Source organism: Heterodontus francisci, chromosome 6 (assembly GCF_036365525.1).
Source record: "Heterodontus francisci isolate sHetFra1 chromosome 6, sHetFra1.hap1, whole genome shotgun sequence".
Lineage (NCBI taxonomy): Eukaryota > Metazoa > Chordata > Chondrichthyes > Heterodontiformes > Heterodontidae > Heterodontus > Heterodontus francisci.
Genome location: NC_090376.1, coordinates 80651926 through 80671153, shown reverse-complemented (window position 1 = coordinate 80671153; position 19228 = coordinate 80651926). Strand labels below are relative to the sequence as shown.

The 19228-nt window shown below is 41.0% G+C and overlaps 1 protein-coding gene across 2 annotated transcripts; it reads left to right on the top strand.

Annotated features, from left to right (window-relative positions):
- The first annotated feature begins 13918 nt into the window (after positions 1-13918).
- Positions 13919-18993, top strand: fzd4 (frizzled class receptor 4). 2 transcript variants are annotated; one of them, XM_068033971.1, is made up of 2 exons: positions 13919-14518; positions 15538-18993. In XM_068033971.1, exons 1-2 carry the CDS (start codon positions 14264-14266, stop codon positions 16867-16869), a joined length of 1587 nt encoding a protein of 528 aa, XP_067890072.1. In that variant the 5' UTR covers positions 13919-14263; the 3' UTR covers positions 16870-18993. The 2 variants fall into 2 exon arrangements, with proteins under 2 accessions (XP_067890072.1, XP_067890073.1); XM_068033972.1 differs by lacking the exon at positions 13919-14518 and adding an exon at positions 15001-15448.
- Positions 18994-19228: the final 235 nt, after the last annotated feature.

Below are 19228 nucleotides of genomic sequence, written 5' to 3'. Positions count from 1 at the left end.
AGAACTGATTTTGAATTGTGCCGTATGCGCAGTTCATGACAGGATCACAGAAAACCTCTAATTCCGATCCAATTCCCAACTGGACTGTGGGAACGATTGGTGATGGATTTATTCTTCTTTGAGAGAAGATCCTATCTAATTATAGTTGATTACTTCTCAAGATGGATCAAGGTTAAGTGGATGTACACAACAATAACTGAAGCAGTCATCAGAGTTTTACAAGAAGTTTTCGCAACTCATGGTATACCTGATGAGATAGTATCCAATAATGGACCGCAATTTGCAAATGATTACTTCATGCACTTTGCAGAAAAAAATGTGGATTTGTTCATTTAACAAGTTCTCCTAGTTATCCACAATCTAATGGAGAAGCTGAGCGAACAGTCAGAAAAATCAAAATTTCCAATTAGCGCTTCTGACCAACAGAACTACTCCATTATAATGCAGATTAGCACCATCTGAACTCTTAATCACTTCCATCACAACTTCCAATTCTACCCAAGAAATTACTTCCAGGGTTACAAAGCAAGGATTATCGGAGAGTACAAGACAAAGAAAAGCCGTATCGAAAGAAACAGACCCATAATTATAACAGGAAATACCGTACCAGAAACCTACCGAAGTTGTCAGAAGGGCAAAATGTATGGGTACCAAAACAGAGGAATAATTCTCCAGAAAGAGGAGAATCAACAGTGTTCTTATTTACTATGAACTCAAGAAGGTACTATATGGAGAAATAGAAGGAATCTTATTCTTTTATGGGAAAGAACATTATACATTTAGACGAATCAGATGTTGAACCAGAAATTCAGAAAGCACCGAATACTACAAACCTCAACAAAGGCCGTCCAAGTCAAGACACAAGAGATCAGAGAAAGACTACCAATCTTCCACATCTGACGACAACAAGATCAGGGAGAGTTGTGAAGCCTCCTGACAGATTGAATCTATGAAGTCCGAATGGGGGAAGATGGAGTAGTATGTAAATAAAAAAGTGAATGTATGTAAATATATATTTGGATAAAGACTTTGGGGGAGATATAGTATAAGGGTCTGAAAGGATTAATCTTGAGAGAGTGTAAAGAATACCACCCACCATGGTGATGTAAGCGATCATGTGGGAGAAACTTGAGAACAGATACAGTGTGGCTTGTGAAGGAGCCACACAGGCTAGTGTGGAGTGTATATGGTTGTAATGAAATAGAGATTAACGTTTAAACACTACAGGCTAAGAACCTCTCTGTTCAACAACAGTGATTCTGATATGTCTTCCTTTTTCCTCAACTGAGGAATCCACCCCCCCTCCCCACTGTGGTTCACAGGGTCCTTGACTGTGTCCAACCCATTTCCTGCACATCTGCCCTCACCCCTTCCCCTCTACCCCAGAACCATGATAGAGTTCCCCTTGTCCTCACTTTCCACTCCACCAGCCTCCACATCCAAAGAATCATCCTCTGCCATTTCTGCCACCTCCAGCGTGATGCCACCGACAAACACATCTTCCCATCCCATTCCCTGTCAGCATTCCAATGGGACTGTTCACTACGTGATACCCTGGTCCACTCCTCCATGGCCTTCCCACGGCATTTCCCATGCAATTGCAGGAGGTGCAACACTTGTCCTTTTACCTCCTCACCATCCAAGGCCCCAAAAGCTCCTTCCAGGTGAAGCAGTGATTTACTTGTACTTCTTTCAATTGTATTCGCTGCTCACAATGTGGTCTTCTCTACATTGGGGAGACCAAATGCAGATTGGACGACCACTTTGTGGAACACCTCCGCTCAGGCCACAAGCATGACCCCGAACTTCTGGTTGCTAGCCATTTTAATTCACCACCCTGCTCTCATGCCCATATTTCTGTCCTTGGCCTGCTGCAGTGTTCCAGTGAAGCTCGACACAAGCTCAGGGAACAACACCTCATCTTCCAATTAGGCACTTTACAACCTTCTGGACTCAACATTGAGTTCAACAATTTCAGACCATGACTGCCATTTTGATTGTTTTTTCCAATGCGCCAGTCTTAAACTTGTTTTTCATGTTTTTGCTTTTGGACAGAACTGTTTATTATTCTGCCATTAACACTCCCTCTGGACAAATACTTTGCCTTTTACTACAGCTATTGCTACTCCCTTCGCCTTTTGTTCCAATACATCTTTGACACGTAATCTCTCCTGCCCCCCCATCTTTTCACAGACCTTCCATTTTGTTCTTCTTCTCCCTCCCCCTTTCACTTGCTCAAAGCCTATTACATTTCTGGCCTTTTATTTAACATCTCTCTATATCTTATTAAAAATCTTATATATGCAGCAAACATTTCCTGTCTGCATTACTTGATTCCCCACTGTCACATTTCATGTGTTAACTTTATCCTATTATAAATTCATACGACCATATTTATAACAGATTTTCTCTATGTACATTTTTTATGTGAGAATTGCACCTCCCAATACTGGTGGTGTTGTGCCTCAGTCGCCTCTCATTCATCTTCCTGCCGGTGGTGGGTCTAGCTGCCAAATCCTCCATTTCCATTGCTCCCTCCCCTCACTTGCCCAAAAATTGGCCTCACTGTTCTCGGCCCTGAATGCATTTCCTGGCCTTAGAAAAATCTTCTCCTCCTTCCAGGCTCCAACCCACTATGATTTTCAAACACCCTCCTTCCTTTAAAAACCTAGTAATGGCTCAACTCCACAGAGGTACTGCCCCATTTCCCACCCCATTACAGGTAATTAGCTGTCTGAGAAAGCTCGTTCAGCGCTGCCAGCTCACCAATTCTACTCTAATGAGGATTAGCCAAGAAAATAGTTTGTCCTGTCATTGACCCCATTGGACAGGCAGCACAATCACTCCGCCCACCACCAAAACAATGTGCACCCAACCCAAAAAACAGCCCCAATTTATCCAGATTATGTGAGTTAATCAATGTTTTTTTATTAATTTTATTTAAATTCTTTGTTTTTTGAGATATTTAACATCTTGAGATGAGATATTAATGGCTTGAACTCTGCATATGTAAGACAGAAATAAAACAGTTTAACAACCAGAGCGGCACATTACAGAGCAACACATATGAGGAAATGAAGGACTAAAGGAAAGATCCTGAATAGCAAAAGACAGCATGGGTAGGGATACTTTGGTTATGATCAGCAAGTAAGAGAGGACAGATTGAGGAGAGAAATTGAAGGAGGCTGGCATGGTTGACCATGTCAAATGTTGCAGAGACATCAAGGAGGACAATAGCAACAACAACAACTCGTATTTATATTGTGCATTTATTGTCATAAAATGTCCCAAGGCACATCACAGGAGTGTTCCCAACAAAATTTTACACCAAGACACAGAGGGCGATATTAAGGCAGATGACCAAAAGATTGATCAAAGAGCTCGGTTTTAAGGAGCGTCTTAAAGGAGGAAAAGAGGTAGAGGCGCAGAAAGGTTTAGGGCAGGAATTCCAGATAGGGCCATGGCAGCTGAAGGCATAGCCGCCAATTATGGAACATTTAAAATAGGGAATTCTAAAGAGATCAGAGCTGAAGGAGTGCAGACATCTCGAAGGGTTACAGGAGGAGGCTACAGGAGATTACAGAGATGGGTAGGGACACCACCATGGAGGGGTTTGAAAACAAAGATGAGAATTTTAAATTCAAGGCATTGCTTAATCAAAAGTCAATATAGGTCAGTGAGAACAAGGGTGATGGGTGAAGAATGAGGAATAGTGCACCACTGAGTCACCATCACATAGGATGTCATTTCTGCTTTTGGTTAGGGCTGTTTCTATGCTGTGGGAAGAGTGAAACCCTGACTACAGCAATTCAAATAGGAAGTTGCAAAAGAGATAGGCACCAATTTGGGAAGTAATAACATGTTCTAAAACTGTCTTTAATTTGAACAAAAACATTGATACAGATAAACGAGCACCCTATTGTGGAACCCAGCATTAAATCTCAGCACAGCATACATACAGATGCGGAGAGAGCTCCCCTTTGAGAAAAAATTACATTCCTCACCTGCCTTCAATTGTCTTCAAGATTTTTTCCTCCATTGCCCTACCTAGAATATGGAAATGGTGATCACACTTTGAGAGAAATTTCCCGAGATATCAGTCCTTTTATTTTATTTAGAGATACAGCACTGAAACAGGCCCTTCGGCCCACCGAGTCTGTGCCGACCATCAACCACCCATTTATACTAATCCTACACTAATCCCATATTCCTACCATATCCCCACCTGTCCCTATATTCCCCTACCACCTACCTATACTAGGGGCAATTTATAATGGCCAATTTACCTATCAACCTGCAAGTCTTTGGTGGTGGAAGGAAACCGGAGCACCCGGCGAAAACCCACGCAGACACAGGGAGGATTTGCAAACTCCGCACAGGCCGTATTGAACCCGGGTCGCTGGAGCTGTGAGGCTGCGGTGCTAACCACTGCGCCGCCCTAAATTTGTATTTCACCTATTTGAACCTACTGATAGGGTTTACATTCTCTATACCATTTACTGCTTTATATATGTTCATGTTTCCCTCTTGATCACTCCCTTTAGGCTCTGAAGAGGAGAAGTTTCTCCAATCTATCCTCTGACACTAGGGAATCCTTGGGGTTATTCTCCCCATTGCCTCTCTTTAGCAGTGGAACGGCCTGCACCCAATTTGAGCAGTCATTGATCTCACTGCTAAATTCCTGGGACCCATTTTTTAGGTGCCCCAGCTGGATGCCTAAACCAGGTGTTCAGCCCTTTGAATATGCTAATTAGGGACCTAACAGCTGTTGAAGGACTCCTTTTCAAAATGAGTCACCAATAAGCAGGGTTGGCATTGGCCTTGTACATGCAAAAAAAAGAACTGCCTGTTTTGGCATGACAACTTGAACATTTAGTTGAGGCCCCAGTGTCAATTATGGGTTGGCATGAGCCTCTGTTTGGGCTTGCACATCATCAGGTCTGAGTCCAAACATGGGTCCAGACTAATTTCTACACCAATGTACACCAGATACAATTTGACAAGAGATCCCCAAACTGATTTAACAATACAGATTAGCATTTTATTTGTTTTATTGATTGTTTCTCTACTGTGATGAGGATGTTGAGTGTCAAGGCTATTATTCTAGCTTTCTTTCATGGTCAGCCATAAATATTGCAACACAAGTCATACAGTACACACATCACTATTTTTCCCCAATGTGCAGTATTTTACACTTATAAGTGTTCAATTTCATTTTTGGAAGGCCTCATCAAACTTGATTACCCCTCCCTGCAGTATCATTTGTGAATTCAACCAATTTTTATTAAGACTCTCAGTCCAAGTTGTCAACATCGATTAGAAATAATAAAAGCTCCAGGATTCATCCTGGGACACTCCACTCATATTTCCCACCACTCCAACAACATTCACCTATCAGGGATCAGCTGCTTCCTTTCCAGCAGCTATAATCCTATTCAACATTTTATGCAATTATCCCCACAACTATTTTGAAATTCCATTTTGTCTTACCTCCTTAATAAAGTTTGTTTTTGTTTAAGGGTTATTTTACTTAGCGCGGAATCCGAAGGGAATTAAGACCCAGTAGAAACCACGTCTGGCCAAGCTTTCGTCTCCCAGCGAGCAAACCAAAAAGCTCGCTGTTCTTTTTCAAATGTACACGTTCGATGTGTTTCGTAATATCCTAAATGTTGGAAATCGTATCGTATGACAGAACAATTCAATTTGCATCTACTTAGCAGGTTGTTAAAAATGTGTAAAAGGTTTTCAGAATCTGACCCCCGATGATTGCAGACGAATAAACGACTAGTTAATACGCAGGCATCCAACTATTCGTGTGTTTGTCTGCAATTAGTGTCAGTAATTGTGACTAAAGCCTGGAATTACATTGGCAGAGGGCAGACATTCACCAGACTGGAATGTAACTGGCTCTGCCTCGCAGTGTTTGTGTTTTGATAACAAATGCCTCAGAAATACTTGAGTTCTAAAAGAACTTTCCACACACACAAAAAGTTGCCATAGGTCAGCTGGTTTAACTCTGCTTGATATTATTGCATTATTTAATATATAGCACATTCCTTTGACTTTCTAATCTAGGTGTCTACTTATTAAAACGGACACACGCATATCGGGTGTGTTGAAAATAACGATGGCGAACTTTTCAGAAGTCCTGCAAACAACCAGCCATGAAACATGCACACGTTTTTAATTGCGTATCAAATTTGAGTAATTTCAACATTTTAACTACTAGGCTTATGGCAATTGGAACCACGACACGAATGGTTTGATACGTGGAGTTTATACTCGACCTGCAATAAATTATTGGGCCAATTGAAAAACCTCGATATCTATCCGAATTTAGACGATTTCTTACATATTCCTGATTAGTTTCAAGCCCGCCGTCAGTTTTCTTTATGGCGCGTTTTGAATTATTTTGGAATTAGAACTGAGAATAACACGATCGCAGTAAATGTGAATAACTAAAAATAAACTGCCTAAAATTGATTATAGACCATCGCATAACTCATTCTTATATATACTGTGCGCGCCAATTCCGCATTATAAAAAAAACACGTTTTATATAAAGCTCACAGAAAAAAGCACTGTAAATTGATATTAGCAACTTTTAATTATTAACAATTTGTCTTCTCACAAAACGCAATTAATAATATACATCAGAATGTCTTTGTCAAAACAGCAAGATGGTTCGTGCGAATTAAATCCAGTATCAATTTTTACTATTTTATCTAATGGTTAACTCATTTCTTATGATAGATTTAACTTATCATGTTCTCTGATTTCCTTTTTAATAGTTTTTGGCTTTACAACTTCATTGAGCGAAATCAATTGTATTATTAGATTAAAAAGAGAAAATGCTAAAAAAAACTCAGCAGATCTGACAGCATCCGTGGAGAGAGAAACAGTGTTAACATTTCATGTCAATGACCTTTCATAAGAAATATCCATATTGTGTACAGTAGCATAGTGGTTATGATACTGGATTAGTAATTCAGAGGCCTGGAGTAAATGCTCCAGAGACTGAGTTGTTGAAAAAACTCATCTGGTTCACTAATTTCCATTAGGGAAGAAAATCTGGAAATATTCATCAGGTCTGATAGCATCTGTGGAGAGAGAAGCAGAGTTAACGTTTCAGGTCTGTGACCCTTCATGTAACCCTTCATCAATTCTGATGAAGGGTCACTGACCTGAAACGTTAACTCTGCTTCTCTCTTCACAGATGCTGCCAGACTTGCTGAGTATTTCCAGCATTTCTTGTTTTTATTTCAGATTTCCAGCATCAGCAGTATTTTGCTTTTATTATAGGGAAGAAAATCTGTTGGTCTTACCCCCTCTGGCCTATATGTGACCCCAGACCCACAGCAATGTGGTTGCCTCTTAGACGCCATCTGAAATAGTCTGCAGCATGGAGTCATAGAGTTATACAGCACAGAAACAGGCCCTTCAGCCCACCGTGTCTGCGCAGGCCATCAGACCTATCTATTCTAATCCCATTTTCCAGCACTTGGCCCACAACCTTGTATGCTATGGCATTTCAAGTGCTCATCTAAATACTTCTTAAATGTTGTGAGGCTGCCTGCCTCTACCGCCCCTCCAGGCAGTGTGTTCCAGATTCCAACCACCCTCTGGTGAAAAAATGTTTCCTCAAATCCCCTCTAAACCTCCTGCCCCTTACCTTAGATCTATGCCCCCTGGTTATTGACACCTCTGCTAAGGAAAAAAGTTTCTTCCTATCTATCCTATCAATGCCCCTCATAATTTTGGATACCTCAATCAGGTCCCCCCTCAGCCTTCTCTGCTCTAAGGAAAACAACCCTAGCCTATCCAGTCTCTCTTCATCGTTGAAATGCTCCAGCCCAGGCAACATCCTGGTGAATCTCCTCTGCACCCTCCCCAGTGCAATCAGATCCTGCAAAAAAGTCTACTAAAAACCAAACTAGATGGACTAACTGACATTTTCCTCAGGATTCATCCTCACTTACATCTCGGCAGTTGTGTCAAAATTGGGAGAGCTGTCCCACAGACTGGTCAAGCAACAGCCTGATATATTCATAATCACAGAATCATACTTTTCAGCCAACATCCCAGACTCCTCCATTGCCATTCCTGGAGATGCCCTTTCCCACCAGCAAGACAGACCCATTAGAGGTGGCGGCACAGTGGTATACAATCAGGAAGGAGTGGCCCTGGGAGTCCTCAACATTGACTTGCTTCCCCCGCCCCGCCCCCCTCCCCCCCATGAAGTCTCATGGTATCAGGTGTTACCATCCGTTAGGGAATGTTAACTTTTAAATAGAGAAAGTCGAATTCCGAGTTATTACTGAAAGAATTTCGCCACAAGATTTCACATTTTAAACAAAAACTTTACTGTATAAGTGTTAAACAAAGCAAAACACTACTAACGTAACACTACAACTTAAGACATTTGTATTTTAAAGTTAATATCTTACAGAACAGTTCCATTTGACTTTTACTTCCACCCCAAGAGTTACCTATACTTTACAGGAGCTTAGTGATTTGTTCACTTCTCCTGGGAGCAATCCAAAGTGTCCTACAGGTCTTAGGAATTCACTTTGATTTCCTTAATTTCTCAGCTGTCTTCTGAGGTATGAGATCACCTCCCAAATCTGGACTTCCCAGCTTGAGCACAGGCCTGCCTCGAAACAGAAATACCCCTGGTTCTTCATGGCCTCTTTGCTCCTGAGTCCCACTGACTTCCAAAAGCCAGCAGCTTTCCAAAAGCCAACTACTTGCCCAAAAGCCAACTGACTGATTGTATCTGCAAGCACATAGATCAAAACCCAACTGCATCATCTATCTCCATAGCAATGTGGTGCATGTGGGATGTCCCAGATAGCAATTTAAACTAATTATTTCCAACTCCAAATCATATGAATAATTTAAACCCTTGACTCGTATCTGCCAACACACTGTCTCCATCAAAAAGTTCAGAGAGGCTCCCATTGTTTAGGGTCACCATACTTCCCAATATGACTTACGAAATAAACATGGGCTACCTTTTGATTTGTAACTAACCTAGGTTTGTTTTTCAGCTTCTCAACCAGGGATTTTCATTTGTTTTGCATTTTAAAAAACTCAATTCCCAAAATAAAAGTTAACTCTAGAAAATTAATACAAACCATGAACCAGATGATTGTAACACAGGTAAAACATGGACAAAGAAGCCTCCTGCCAATTACCACCTACTATCCTCCCTCAGTTAATCAGTACTCCTCCATGTTGTACACCACTTGGAAGATGCACTGAGGGTGGCAAGGGTGCAGAATGTACTCCAGGTGGGGGGCTTCAATGTCCATCACCGAGAATGGCTCAGTAGCACCACTACTGACGGTATTGGCTGAATTCTGGATGACATAGCTGGCAGACTGGGCTTGCGGCAGGTGGTGAGAGAACCAACATGAGGGAGAAACTGACTTGACCTCTTCCTCATCAATTTACCTGTCACAGAAGCATCTGTCCATGACAGTATTGATAAGAGTGATTACTGCATGATCCTTTTGAAGATGAAATTCTATCTTCACACTGAGGACACTCTCCATCATGTGTGGCACTACCATTGAGCTAAATTTGAAATATTTAGAACAGATCTAGCGGCTCAAAACTGGGCAGCCATCACTGTGGGCCATCAGGACCTGCAGAATTGTATTCCACAACAATGTGTAACCTCAAGACCCAGCATGTTCCTCATTCTATCATTATATCAAGTGAGAAGATCAACCCTGTTCAATGAAGACTGTAGAACAACATGTCAGGAGCAGCATCAGGCATACCTAAAAATGAGGTCCCAACCTGGTGAAGCTACAACACAGGACTACATACATGCTAAACAGTAGACAGAGCTAGCCAATCCCACAACTAAAGGATCAGATGAAAGCTCTGCCGACCTGCCACATCCAGTTGTGAATAGGGGTGGGCAACTACACAACTAATGGGAAGAAGAGATTCCATGAGAGCAGAGCGCAACATATGATTGCAAAAGACAAGGCTGAATTGTTAGCAATCATCTTCAGCCAGAAATGCGAAGTAGGTGATCCATCTTTGCCTCCTCCTGAGCTCCCCACCATCACAGTTTTCAGCCAACTTGATTCACTCCTTGTGCTATCAAGAAACATCTGAGTGCACTGGATACAGCAAAGGCTAATGGCTTCGGCAATAAGCTGTACTGTTGAAGACTTATGCTTCAGAACTAGCCATGCCCCTAGCCAATCTGTTCCAGTACAGCTACAACACCAGCATCTACCTGACAATGTGGAAATTTGTCCAGTTATGTCCTATTGACAAAAAGCAAGACAAATCCAATCTGGCCAATTACTGTCCCATTAACCTGTTCACAATCATCAGCAAAGCAATAGAAGGTGTTGTCAACAATGCTAACCAGCAGCAATTACTCACCAATGACCTACACATAATTCTCAGTTTGGGTTCCAGCAAAACCACTTGGCTCCTCACCTCTTTACAGCCTTGGTCCAAATATGGACAAAAGAACTGAATTCCGGAGGTGAGGTGAGAATGACTGCTCTTGACAACACTTGACCAAGTGCGGCATCAAGAGTGCAAATAAAATTGGAGTCAATGGCAATCAGTGGAAAACTCTCCACTTGTTGGAGTCATACTTAGCATAAAGGAAGATGGTTGTGGTTGTTGGAGGTCAATCATCTCAGTCCCAGGACATCACTACTGGAGTTCCTTAGGAGTTCCTAGGCCCAACCATTTCAGCTGCTTCATCAATGACCTTCCCTCCGTAATAAGGTTAGAAGTGGGAATGTTCGCTGATGATTGCACTGTGTTCAGTACCATTCGTAACTTCTCAGATAATGAAGCAGTCCATGCCCGCATGCAGCAAGACCCAAACAACAATACAGGCTTAGGCTGATAAATGGCAAGCAACATTCATGCCACACAAGTGTCAAGTAATGACCATTTCCAACAAAAGAATTTAACCACCTCCCCATGGCATTCAATGGCATTACCATAGCTGAACTCCCACCATCAACAGTCTGGGGATCGCCATTGTCCAGAAACGTAACTGGACCAGCCACATAAATCGTGTGGCTAAAAGAACAGGTCAGAGGCTGGATATTCTGCAGTGAGTAACTCACCTCCTGATTCCCCAGTGCTTGTCCACCATCTATAACACACAAGTTAGGAGTGTGATGGAATACTTTCCACTTGCCTGGATGAATGTAGCTCCAACAACACTCAAGAAGCTCGACACCACCCAGGACAAAGTAGCCTGCTTGATTGTCACTACATCCACCACTGGCACACAATGGCAGCTGTGTGTGCCATCTGCAAAATGTACTGCAGCAATTCACCAAAGCTTCTTTAACAGCACCTTCCAAACCTGTGAAATCTACTGCCTAGATCAGCGTTGTCCAACAGGATTTCAATACTTGCCAAACTTGAGGCAATCAGGTCACTATGTTCACCACATGATACAAAATATATGCAATATAATATAACAAATGCACAATCTTTTGAAAAATGTTTGATGTTTTAAACCATCAGCAATCAAGACCAATACATTCACTGCCAGAGCCAGGAGAACAGCTTCAAAAGGGTTTTGCAATCCAATTATTTTGCAAAGCAAGCCTGCTCTATACACTCTCAGAGGGGGATAACAATCTGTGAATTGAAGTGTTCTGTTTCTAACATTCTGCTCCCAGTTTATTTCCAAAAAACAAGTTTCTTCAAGAGTAAACCATCTCTATTTTATCAGAATTGATATATTAGGAGACTCATTAGGACGCCAAAAACTTGCGGGTTGATAGGTAAATTGGCCATTGTAAAAAGGTTCCCCTAGTGTAGGTAGGTGGTAGGAGAATTGAGGGAAAGTGGGGATGTGAGAGGGAAAAATGGGATTAATATAGGATTAGTATAAATGGGTGGTTGATGGTCGGCGTGGACTCGGTGGGCCGAAGGGCCTGTTTCAGTGCTGTATCTCTCTATGACTCTATGACTATGACTCAGGGAGGGAAAATAATTGACAAATCTTTGCATATTGGCTCCTGTGCTCTGACTCTTGCCTTGCTTACACTTTGTCACCTGCCATTTCCAAACTCAGCATCAGGACATTTAATAGACCTTCAGGTCATCGCCAACCTCCTGTAATCTCTCCTTTTAGGCTAATGGCACCCTATTCCTTTCAATTGCTTGTTTCAACAGATCTATTAAGATAAAGGCTGAACACATTTGGATGTTGCAGCTCTGATCCAGCGTGCCAAAATTGCACATTTCAATCCTCATTGGCAGCCATGCAGCACTGTCTGTCACTCATGCACCTCAACTGGTTTGTGAAAACCACCAACTACCAGCTCAACAAAACCAAATTCTTCAATTAGCATCCCCAGTGTCACTAGATTCCCCAAGAAAATTTCAGGACCAATCAGATCGCTCTTCTTCTGAAGGCCAGCCCTACTCTCTAGCACTTCACAGAGTGGTCCCACAGATCTAAATGTATCGTCATTTAGAGGCACCCAGAGAACAATGAAGATAACAAACAGTGGACTATTTTTCTTGTTTGGTTGAGCAAGTGGCCTTCAGCTTCCAGGTCATTAGAAACCTGACAACTGAACTATATTCTGATAAAGATGTTCGCAGTCTGACCGATATGTGACTCCTGTCTAACAGCAATGTGGTTGATTCTTACTCGCTCAATTAGGGTTGGGTGACAAATAGTGGTTCATCTGTTCTCATACCCATACTCATATCCACCACAACTCAGTATTGTGGGTTCTAAAAATGAACAGCATCAATTCTCCGTATGTGGTGAGTGGCGAGTATATTGGACTACACTGGCCTAGAAGAACAAGGGCAGCAGTTGCATGGGAACACCACCACCTACAAGTTCCCCTCCAAGTCACACACCATCCTGACTTGGAACTATATTCCTCATTCCTTCACTGTCGCTTGGCCAAAATCCTGGAACTCCCTTCCTAACACCACTGTGGGTGTACCTACTCCACATGGACTGCATTCAAGAAGGCAGCTCATCAGCACCTTCTCAAGGGCAATTGGGGATGGGCAATAAATGCTGGCCTAGCCAGCGATGCCCACGTCCCAAGAATTGAATTAAAAAATTGAAACAGAACACTTGTGAATAGATCTAACTCTTTAAAAATCGTCTTAGGTCGGCATTGTTTACATATTATATGATCATGATTTTTTCATGATTATTCCCAGCCTGATCTGATCCATTTGTGCAGAATTTTCATCGTGGTCTAACTATGGTAAGCACCTGTCATGGGGTTGCGAACTGACAATTTTCTTTAACAAAGGGCAAAGTTCCTCGGCAGGCATTTAAAATCCACATTTCATGCATTAAAAGGCAAAACCGATTTACATTTTTAGTCCGTGGGGAAATACAAGCCAGGGATTTTTAAGGTTCATTTTTTCAATACCCATCGTAGAATCAATAGTAACCATAGTTTTACTTAAATAGTTAGCTCAGTATACAAAGTTATGAACATTTTTATAGTCAACCACATTGAGCACGGGACGGAAACAACAGAGAAGAGATCGCTTCCGAAAGCAAGTTTCCGTAAATATCATTTTTGACTGTCTCAGGTATGTTCATTCAGATTTGAATGTGGTTATGCATATCTCGGGGGGACACATGAGTGGAAAATGTGAGTTATTTCTGCACCCTAACGCGAAACTGTCATTGGTGATCTGGAGAACTTAAAGAGCACTGAATAAAATGACAGCCCCAGAGGCAGTCTCCTGATGAGATGGGGCGGCGATCAACTGGGCGGTCTCTGGATTGGGTCTCGGCCCTTCGCCCAAGGTTCAGTCTCAATCTAAAGTGCTCTCCAGTCCCGCCTCCCTGCTCTCCTTTGACTGGCGGTTGCTTTGGGAACACGCTCAATGGGTGGTGATTTCAGATGTCAATTGCAGCGTCTCGCTCGATCATGTTAGGTTGAAAAGGAAGAGTTTTTTTTAACCTTCAGCGGGGGTAGTTGGGAGTAAGATGTGTGATCTTTTTGGGTTGCAAAACAAATGGTTTGGACTAAGCTCTGTTAACGGCGTGTTCGCGGGTGCGACAGTATTACGATTTCACTCAACTTGTATCGATTGTGTAACAAGAAATGTCGTTAAGCAAGATCAAGTATTAAGTGGACTTAAAATGATCGAACTGTGGTAAGACAAACGTGCTGATCTGTTTATCCTAAACGTTAACAGCTCTATTTTGGAGCTTTTCATGCTTTTCTGGAACAGAATTAGGAAATCTTGACAATTGTAGGAGATGAATTGGTTTTCGGCACTGGATTTCTTGGCGCTTTGCTTAACTTTCTTTCAATATAAGCTCGGAGCTGTTAAAGGATATGGGGACGAAGACGAGCGGAGATGCGATCCCATCAAAATCTCAATGTGCCAGAACTTGGGATACAATGTGACCAAAATGCCGAATCCAGTGGGTCATGAGTTACAAACAGACGCCGAGTTACAGTTACAAACTTTTACACCTTTGATTCAATATGGCTGTTCCAGTCAACTACAGGTTTGTAACATTGAATTACATTTAATTTAGAATTTTCGCGTTTAGTCACTGCTCTTATTGTCAGTGCGCGGCACGTTTATTGAATTTATTTCAAGCGGGTGTGTGTTCGTAAATTTTAGCAACAGCCGAAAAGCCACACAAATTAGAAAATGTGGATCGTTACTGTAGATCGTGACAATAACTATCTTAAATCCTAAAATATATTGATGTAGGGCGTAGGAGGAGAACGACTTCATTTCAAATGGCGCGGACTAGAATATCCACGATGCAGATAAAAAGTTCACCAAAATGTGTATCTTTTGGAATATGAGCTAATTTTCATGCAACAAAGAGCTAAACGCATTGAAAATGTTAACATGCATGTATGTTTTATTTTTTTAAAAAACCTCAAAAGAGGCTGTTTTAAAGAGATGATCCATGTTTCTTTCCGACGTGTAGTTCTTCAAGCGCTTTTCCATTCTTAGATGGTAATTAAACCCTTCCCTTCTGCCAAATAGTTGCTTGGAACATATGCAATTATAAGACAGCATTGGGCAAGTATCTGATGGGTTCTAACTGTAGTTTAGATGATAAAGCATTTTATGTCCACGTTACTGTTGAGTTTGCATAGATGATTTATATTTAAGTCGCACTCTTTTTTCCACATAGATGCTCACAGGTTTATTGAAAATGGTAGTTTATTCGGCGCTTTTCTGAAGAAGTAGAGTAAGACATTTAATTTAACCCGATGCTGCGGCTAATTTTGATCTGTGTTATTGACGAAAGGCCCCTACCCCACATTAGGCAGGTAAATGGTTAAACTGTTCTGGTTGTCAATCAGCCAGTTCACTGAAAAATCGGAGAAATGGTCATAGAAGTGAAAGCAAAAACGATGGCCTTCCTTAGATTGCGATTGAAATACATTGTGTGAACAACGATATAGAAGTAAATGTGAGTATCATTGGTAGTGGAATTGAGTCGAGACCTGTTGTTTATTTGTTATTACTCTTTCGATTGATCAGTTGCTTTTTTTTTTGTAGTTCTTTTTATGTTCGGTTTATGTGCCGATGTGCACAGAGAAAATCGACATCCCGATCGGCCCGTGCGGCAGCATGTGCCAGTCTGTGAAGCGGAGATGTGAACCGGTCCTGAAGGAATTCGGTTTCTTTTGGCCCGAGGCATTAAATTGCAGCAAATTTCCACCTCAAAACGACCACAACTACATGTGCATGGAGGGGCCGGGAGACGAGGACGTCCCCTATCATACCAGCAAAACTTCCATCTCAGCGGAAGAAGAGTGCCAAAACATGGGGGGCAACTTGGATCATTATATCTGGGTCAAGAGAAGCCTTACTTGTGCCCTTAAATGTGGTTACGATGTCGGTTTGTTCAGTAGATCAGCGAAAGAGTTCACTGACATTTGGATGGCAGTTTGGGCCAGTCTCTGTTTTCTATCGACAGCTTTCACAGTTCTGACATTCGTAATCGATTCTTCTCGATTTTCGTACCCAGAGCGTCCTATCATCTTCCTGAGCATGTGCTATAATATTTACAGCATAGCCTACATAGTGAGGCTAACAGTAGGCAGAGAACGTATATCATGTGACTTCGAAGATGCCGCCGAACCTGTGTTAATTCAAGAAGGACTCAAAAATACTGGATGTGCCATTGTTTTCTTGCTGATGTACTTTTTTGGGATGGCGAGCTCCATCTGGTGGGTAATATTGACACTGACTTGGTTCTTGGCTGCTGGGCTCAAATGGGGACATGAAGCCATCGAGATGCACAGCTCCTACTTCCACATTGCAGCATGGGCCATTCCAGCTGTAAAGACCATTGTTATATTAATCATGCGGCTTGTGGATGCTGATGAACTCACGGGCTTGTGTTATGTTGGAAACCAGAACATCGATGCAGTCACTGGGTTTGTGGTTGCACCTTTATTCACGTATTTAGTCATAGGAACTTTGTTCATTGCAGCTGGCCTAGTGGCTTTGTTCAAAATCAGATCTAATCTTCAGAAAGATGGGACCAAAACAGACAAGCTGGAAAGACTGATAGTAAAAATTGGGGTCTTTTCCATTCTGTATACAGTACCTGCCACCTGTGTCATTGCCTGTTACTTTTATGAGATCTCAAACTGGAATCTTTTCAAATATTCAGCAGATGATTCCAATACAGCAGTGGAGATGCTGAAGATCTTTATGTCTTTGTTGGTGGGCATTACTTCTGGTATGTGGATTTGGTCTGCCAAGACATTACATACTTGGCAAAAGTGTTCAAACAGAGTTGTGAGTTCTGGTCGAACGAAGCGAGATAAACGTGGAGATGGCTGGGTGAAGCCAGCAAAAGGCAGTGAAACTGTTGTATAAATGTGTAAACATTGGAAAAAGCAAGGAATAATGTCCCTCTTTGTGTGTTTACATAAGCTGGATTTCAAAGCATCACAAATGAAATTTGCCTAGTTTATCACTCACATCATTTTTAGAAAGTCCAAAATAAATGAGGATGCTCCTATAGTGCCGAGGAAAATCAGTTTAATAATTTTAGGAAAAAATGTACATTATCTAATGAAAATGTTTCCTAAGTCTACAATCTAATAGAATGTGACTCTTCATACCATTATTTGGTCCAAGAAGATAATCGTGTTACCAGATTTTGGAATCTAATATCTTTCTGTAGTATATTTTAATAGCTTTTATTGTACTTTTGGAAAAACAGAGTATGTAAGCCAAAGAAAGGAGAGTAATGGTTCTTTCATGCAACTTCAGATCAGTAACTGTGATGCTCTATAAACATTACAATGTCTAAATGGATATATTTGAACTGAAATAAATTTCAGTTGAAGAGCAACACAATCACCTCACATAGTCATTAAATATTGTACACTGGAAACATGGAGCTAAATATGAATGTGTGGTTGAAGCACAAACAATAGCCCCAGCATTGCAATCTAGACAGCACAGTGCACTATACCCAATTTTTGCATAAACTGAAATAGGTTGTTATTTACTAATGTTCCTGCACAAAAACTGCCTGCTGGCTTTATATGTGTATCTCAATTTGTGTATGAACACTTTAAACATAACAGACTGTTGTGTGTGGAGAAATGTTAGTCAGCGTGAGCCCAGGTGCTTGAAGTTCTCAGTGCCTTAAATGCAGATTGACTGCAAGCTGCTTCATTCAGGGCAACATTAGTTTAAGATATTTACTGTATTTTGCCATGAATGGCTTCCCAGAGACCCATCATCATAATTAATTCTTTGAGAATGGTTAATGTTGTGGCTCCAAAAATAAAGATCCATTAAGAGAATATCGTGAATGTAGTAGTCCAAACAATCCTATATTATAAAAGCAAATATCTGCACATGATGGAAATCTGCAATAAAAACAGAAAGTACTAGAAATACACAGTGTCAGTCAGCATCTGTAAAGAGAAAAGGCCAATTAGGACACTTCAATGGGAGACCCTTAACTTGAAATGTAATAATTTATCTCTCTTTATGTGTGTTTCCAGCATTCTCTGTTTTTATACAATCGTATACTTCTTATTAAAAGGAAAGGAAAGCCCTCAGAAGAGTACTTTCTATTCAAAATGGATGCAACATGAATCCTGGAGTGGTTCAATCATTTTAATGTATGTTGCCACTTTGGGCCAGACTTAGAGCCATTCCTAACCCCAGTAAAATATGCTACTACCTGCATGTGTTTCATACTTCTCAACTCTTTAGTTATATTTTGCAATGTTCAGCATTCAAAATTCACAGAGAAACAGGCTTGCAAATGATATGTGTTGGAAACTGCCAGTATATTTTGAAATTGACTGGGGAAAGTAGGTTTCAAACTGAATGATGGAATGATCAACTCTACACATGCAGAGGGATCAAAAGATACTATTTTCTATTGAATATAATCAGAAAAGACACAACTCAAAAGGAATGTTACAGTATATTTGTTGTATTTGGCTCTGTGGGCTGACGATGCAGTTAATTTTAAATTTGACTTGTTCATTTTTGTCCTTGGACAATAATTCTTCCTATAAATAGGTAAGTGAAACCCTGCTTCACTGTAATTGTAAAGTATTTTCAAAAGAGAAGAAAACTAATGAGAAAGATTAGTTACTTATTAGTGTATCTGTAGTTTTACAGTCACTCTCCTACTTATAATGAATGTATACAAAGTGTTCTGTTATTCAATGCCAGTTTGCGTTCCATTATTAACTATTCAATGTTTGTTTTGCAAACGCCCTTGAGCACATCCTGTGTTTAGTACAGATGAATCCCACATTGTTTTGGGGTTTACATTACCTGAGAAAGTCAAACTCAGACATTCAGGACCTTCTACAGTTTTCAGAAGAAATGTCAAAAACATTTTTTAACACTTGTAAATGTATGTGATGTAAATTTCTAATTTATCTTTGTAAAGAAAAACTTGTCTTCTTATTTAAATTGCATTTGTATCAGATGAAAAACAAAATTAAATTTCTTGTTTCTTAACTGTGTAAGTGTGGTGAATTTTAAAATAAAAAAGTAGACAAATTCTGCTGTAACTGTCATATAATTCTCTGGGGACATTGTGGGGGTGAAATTGGAAAGCCCCAGAGAATGGGTGCAGGAACTGAGATGCTCAATTAACTCACACCCATTGATTGCAATGCAGGCAACACACCAACTTTGTGTTGCCTGCTCAATTGAATGATCTCTGCATCCAGCCAGCACTAACCATACTGTT

Bases quoted from the DNA above. Each gene is read 5' to 3' on its own strand.
- fzd4 (XM_068033971.1), top strand. From the start codon at position 14,264: ATGAATTGGTTTTCGGCACTGGATTTCTTGGCGCTTTGCTTAACTTTC. The intron at 14,519-15,537 runs GTTTGTAACATT...TTTTTTTTGTAG, and splicing joins GCTGTTCCAGTCAACTACAG to TTCTTTTTATGTTCGGTTTA.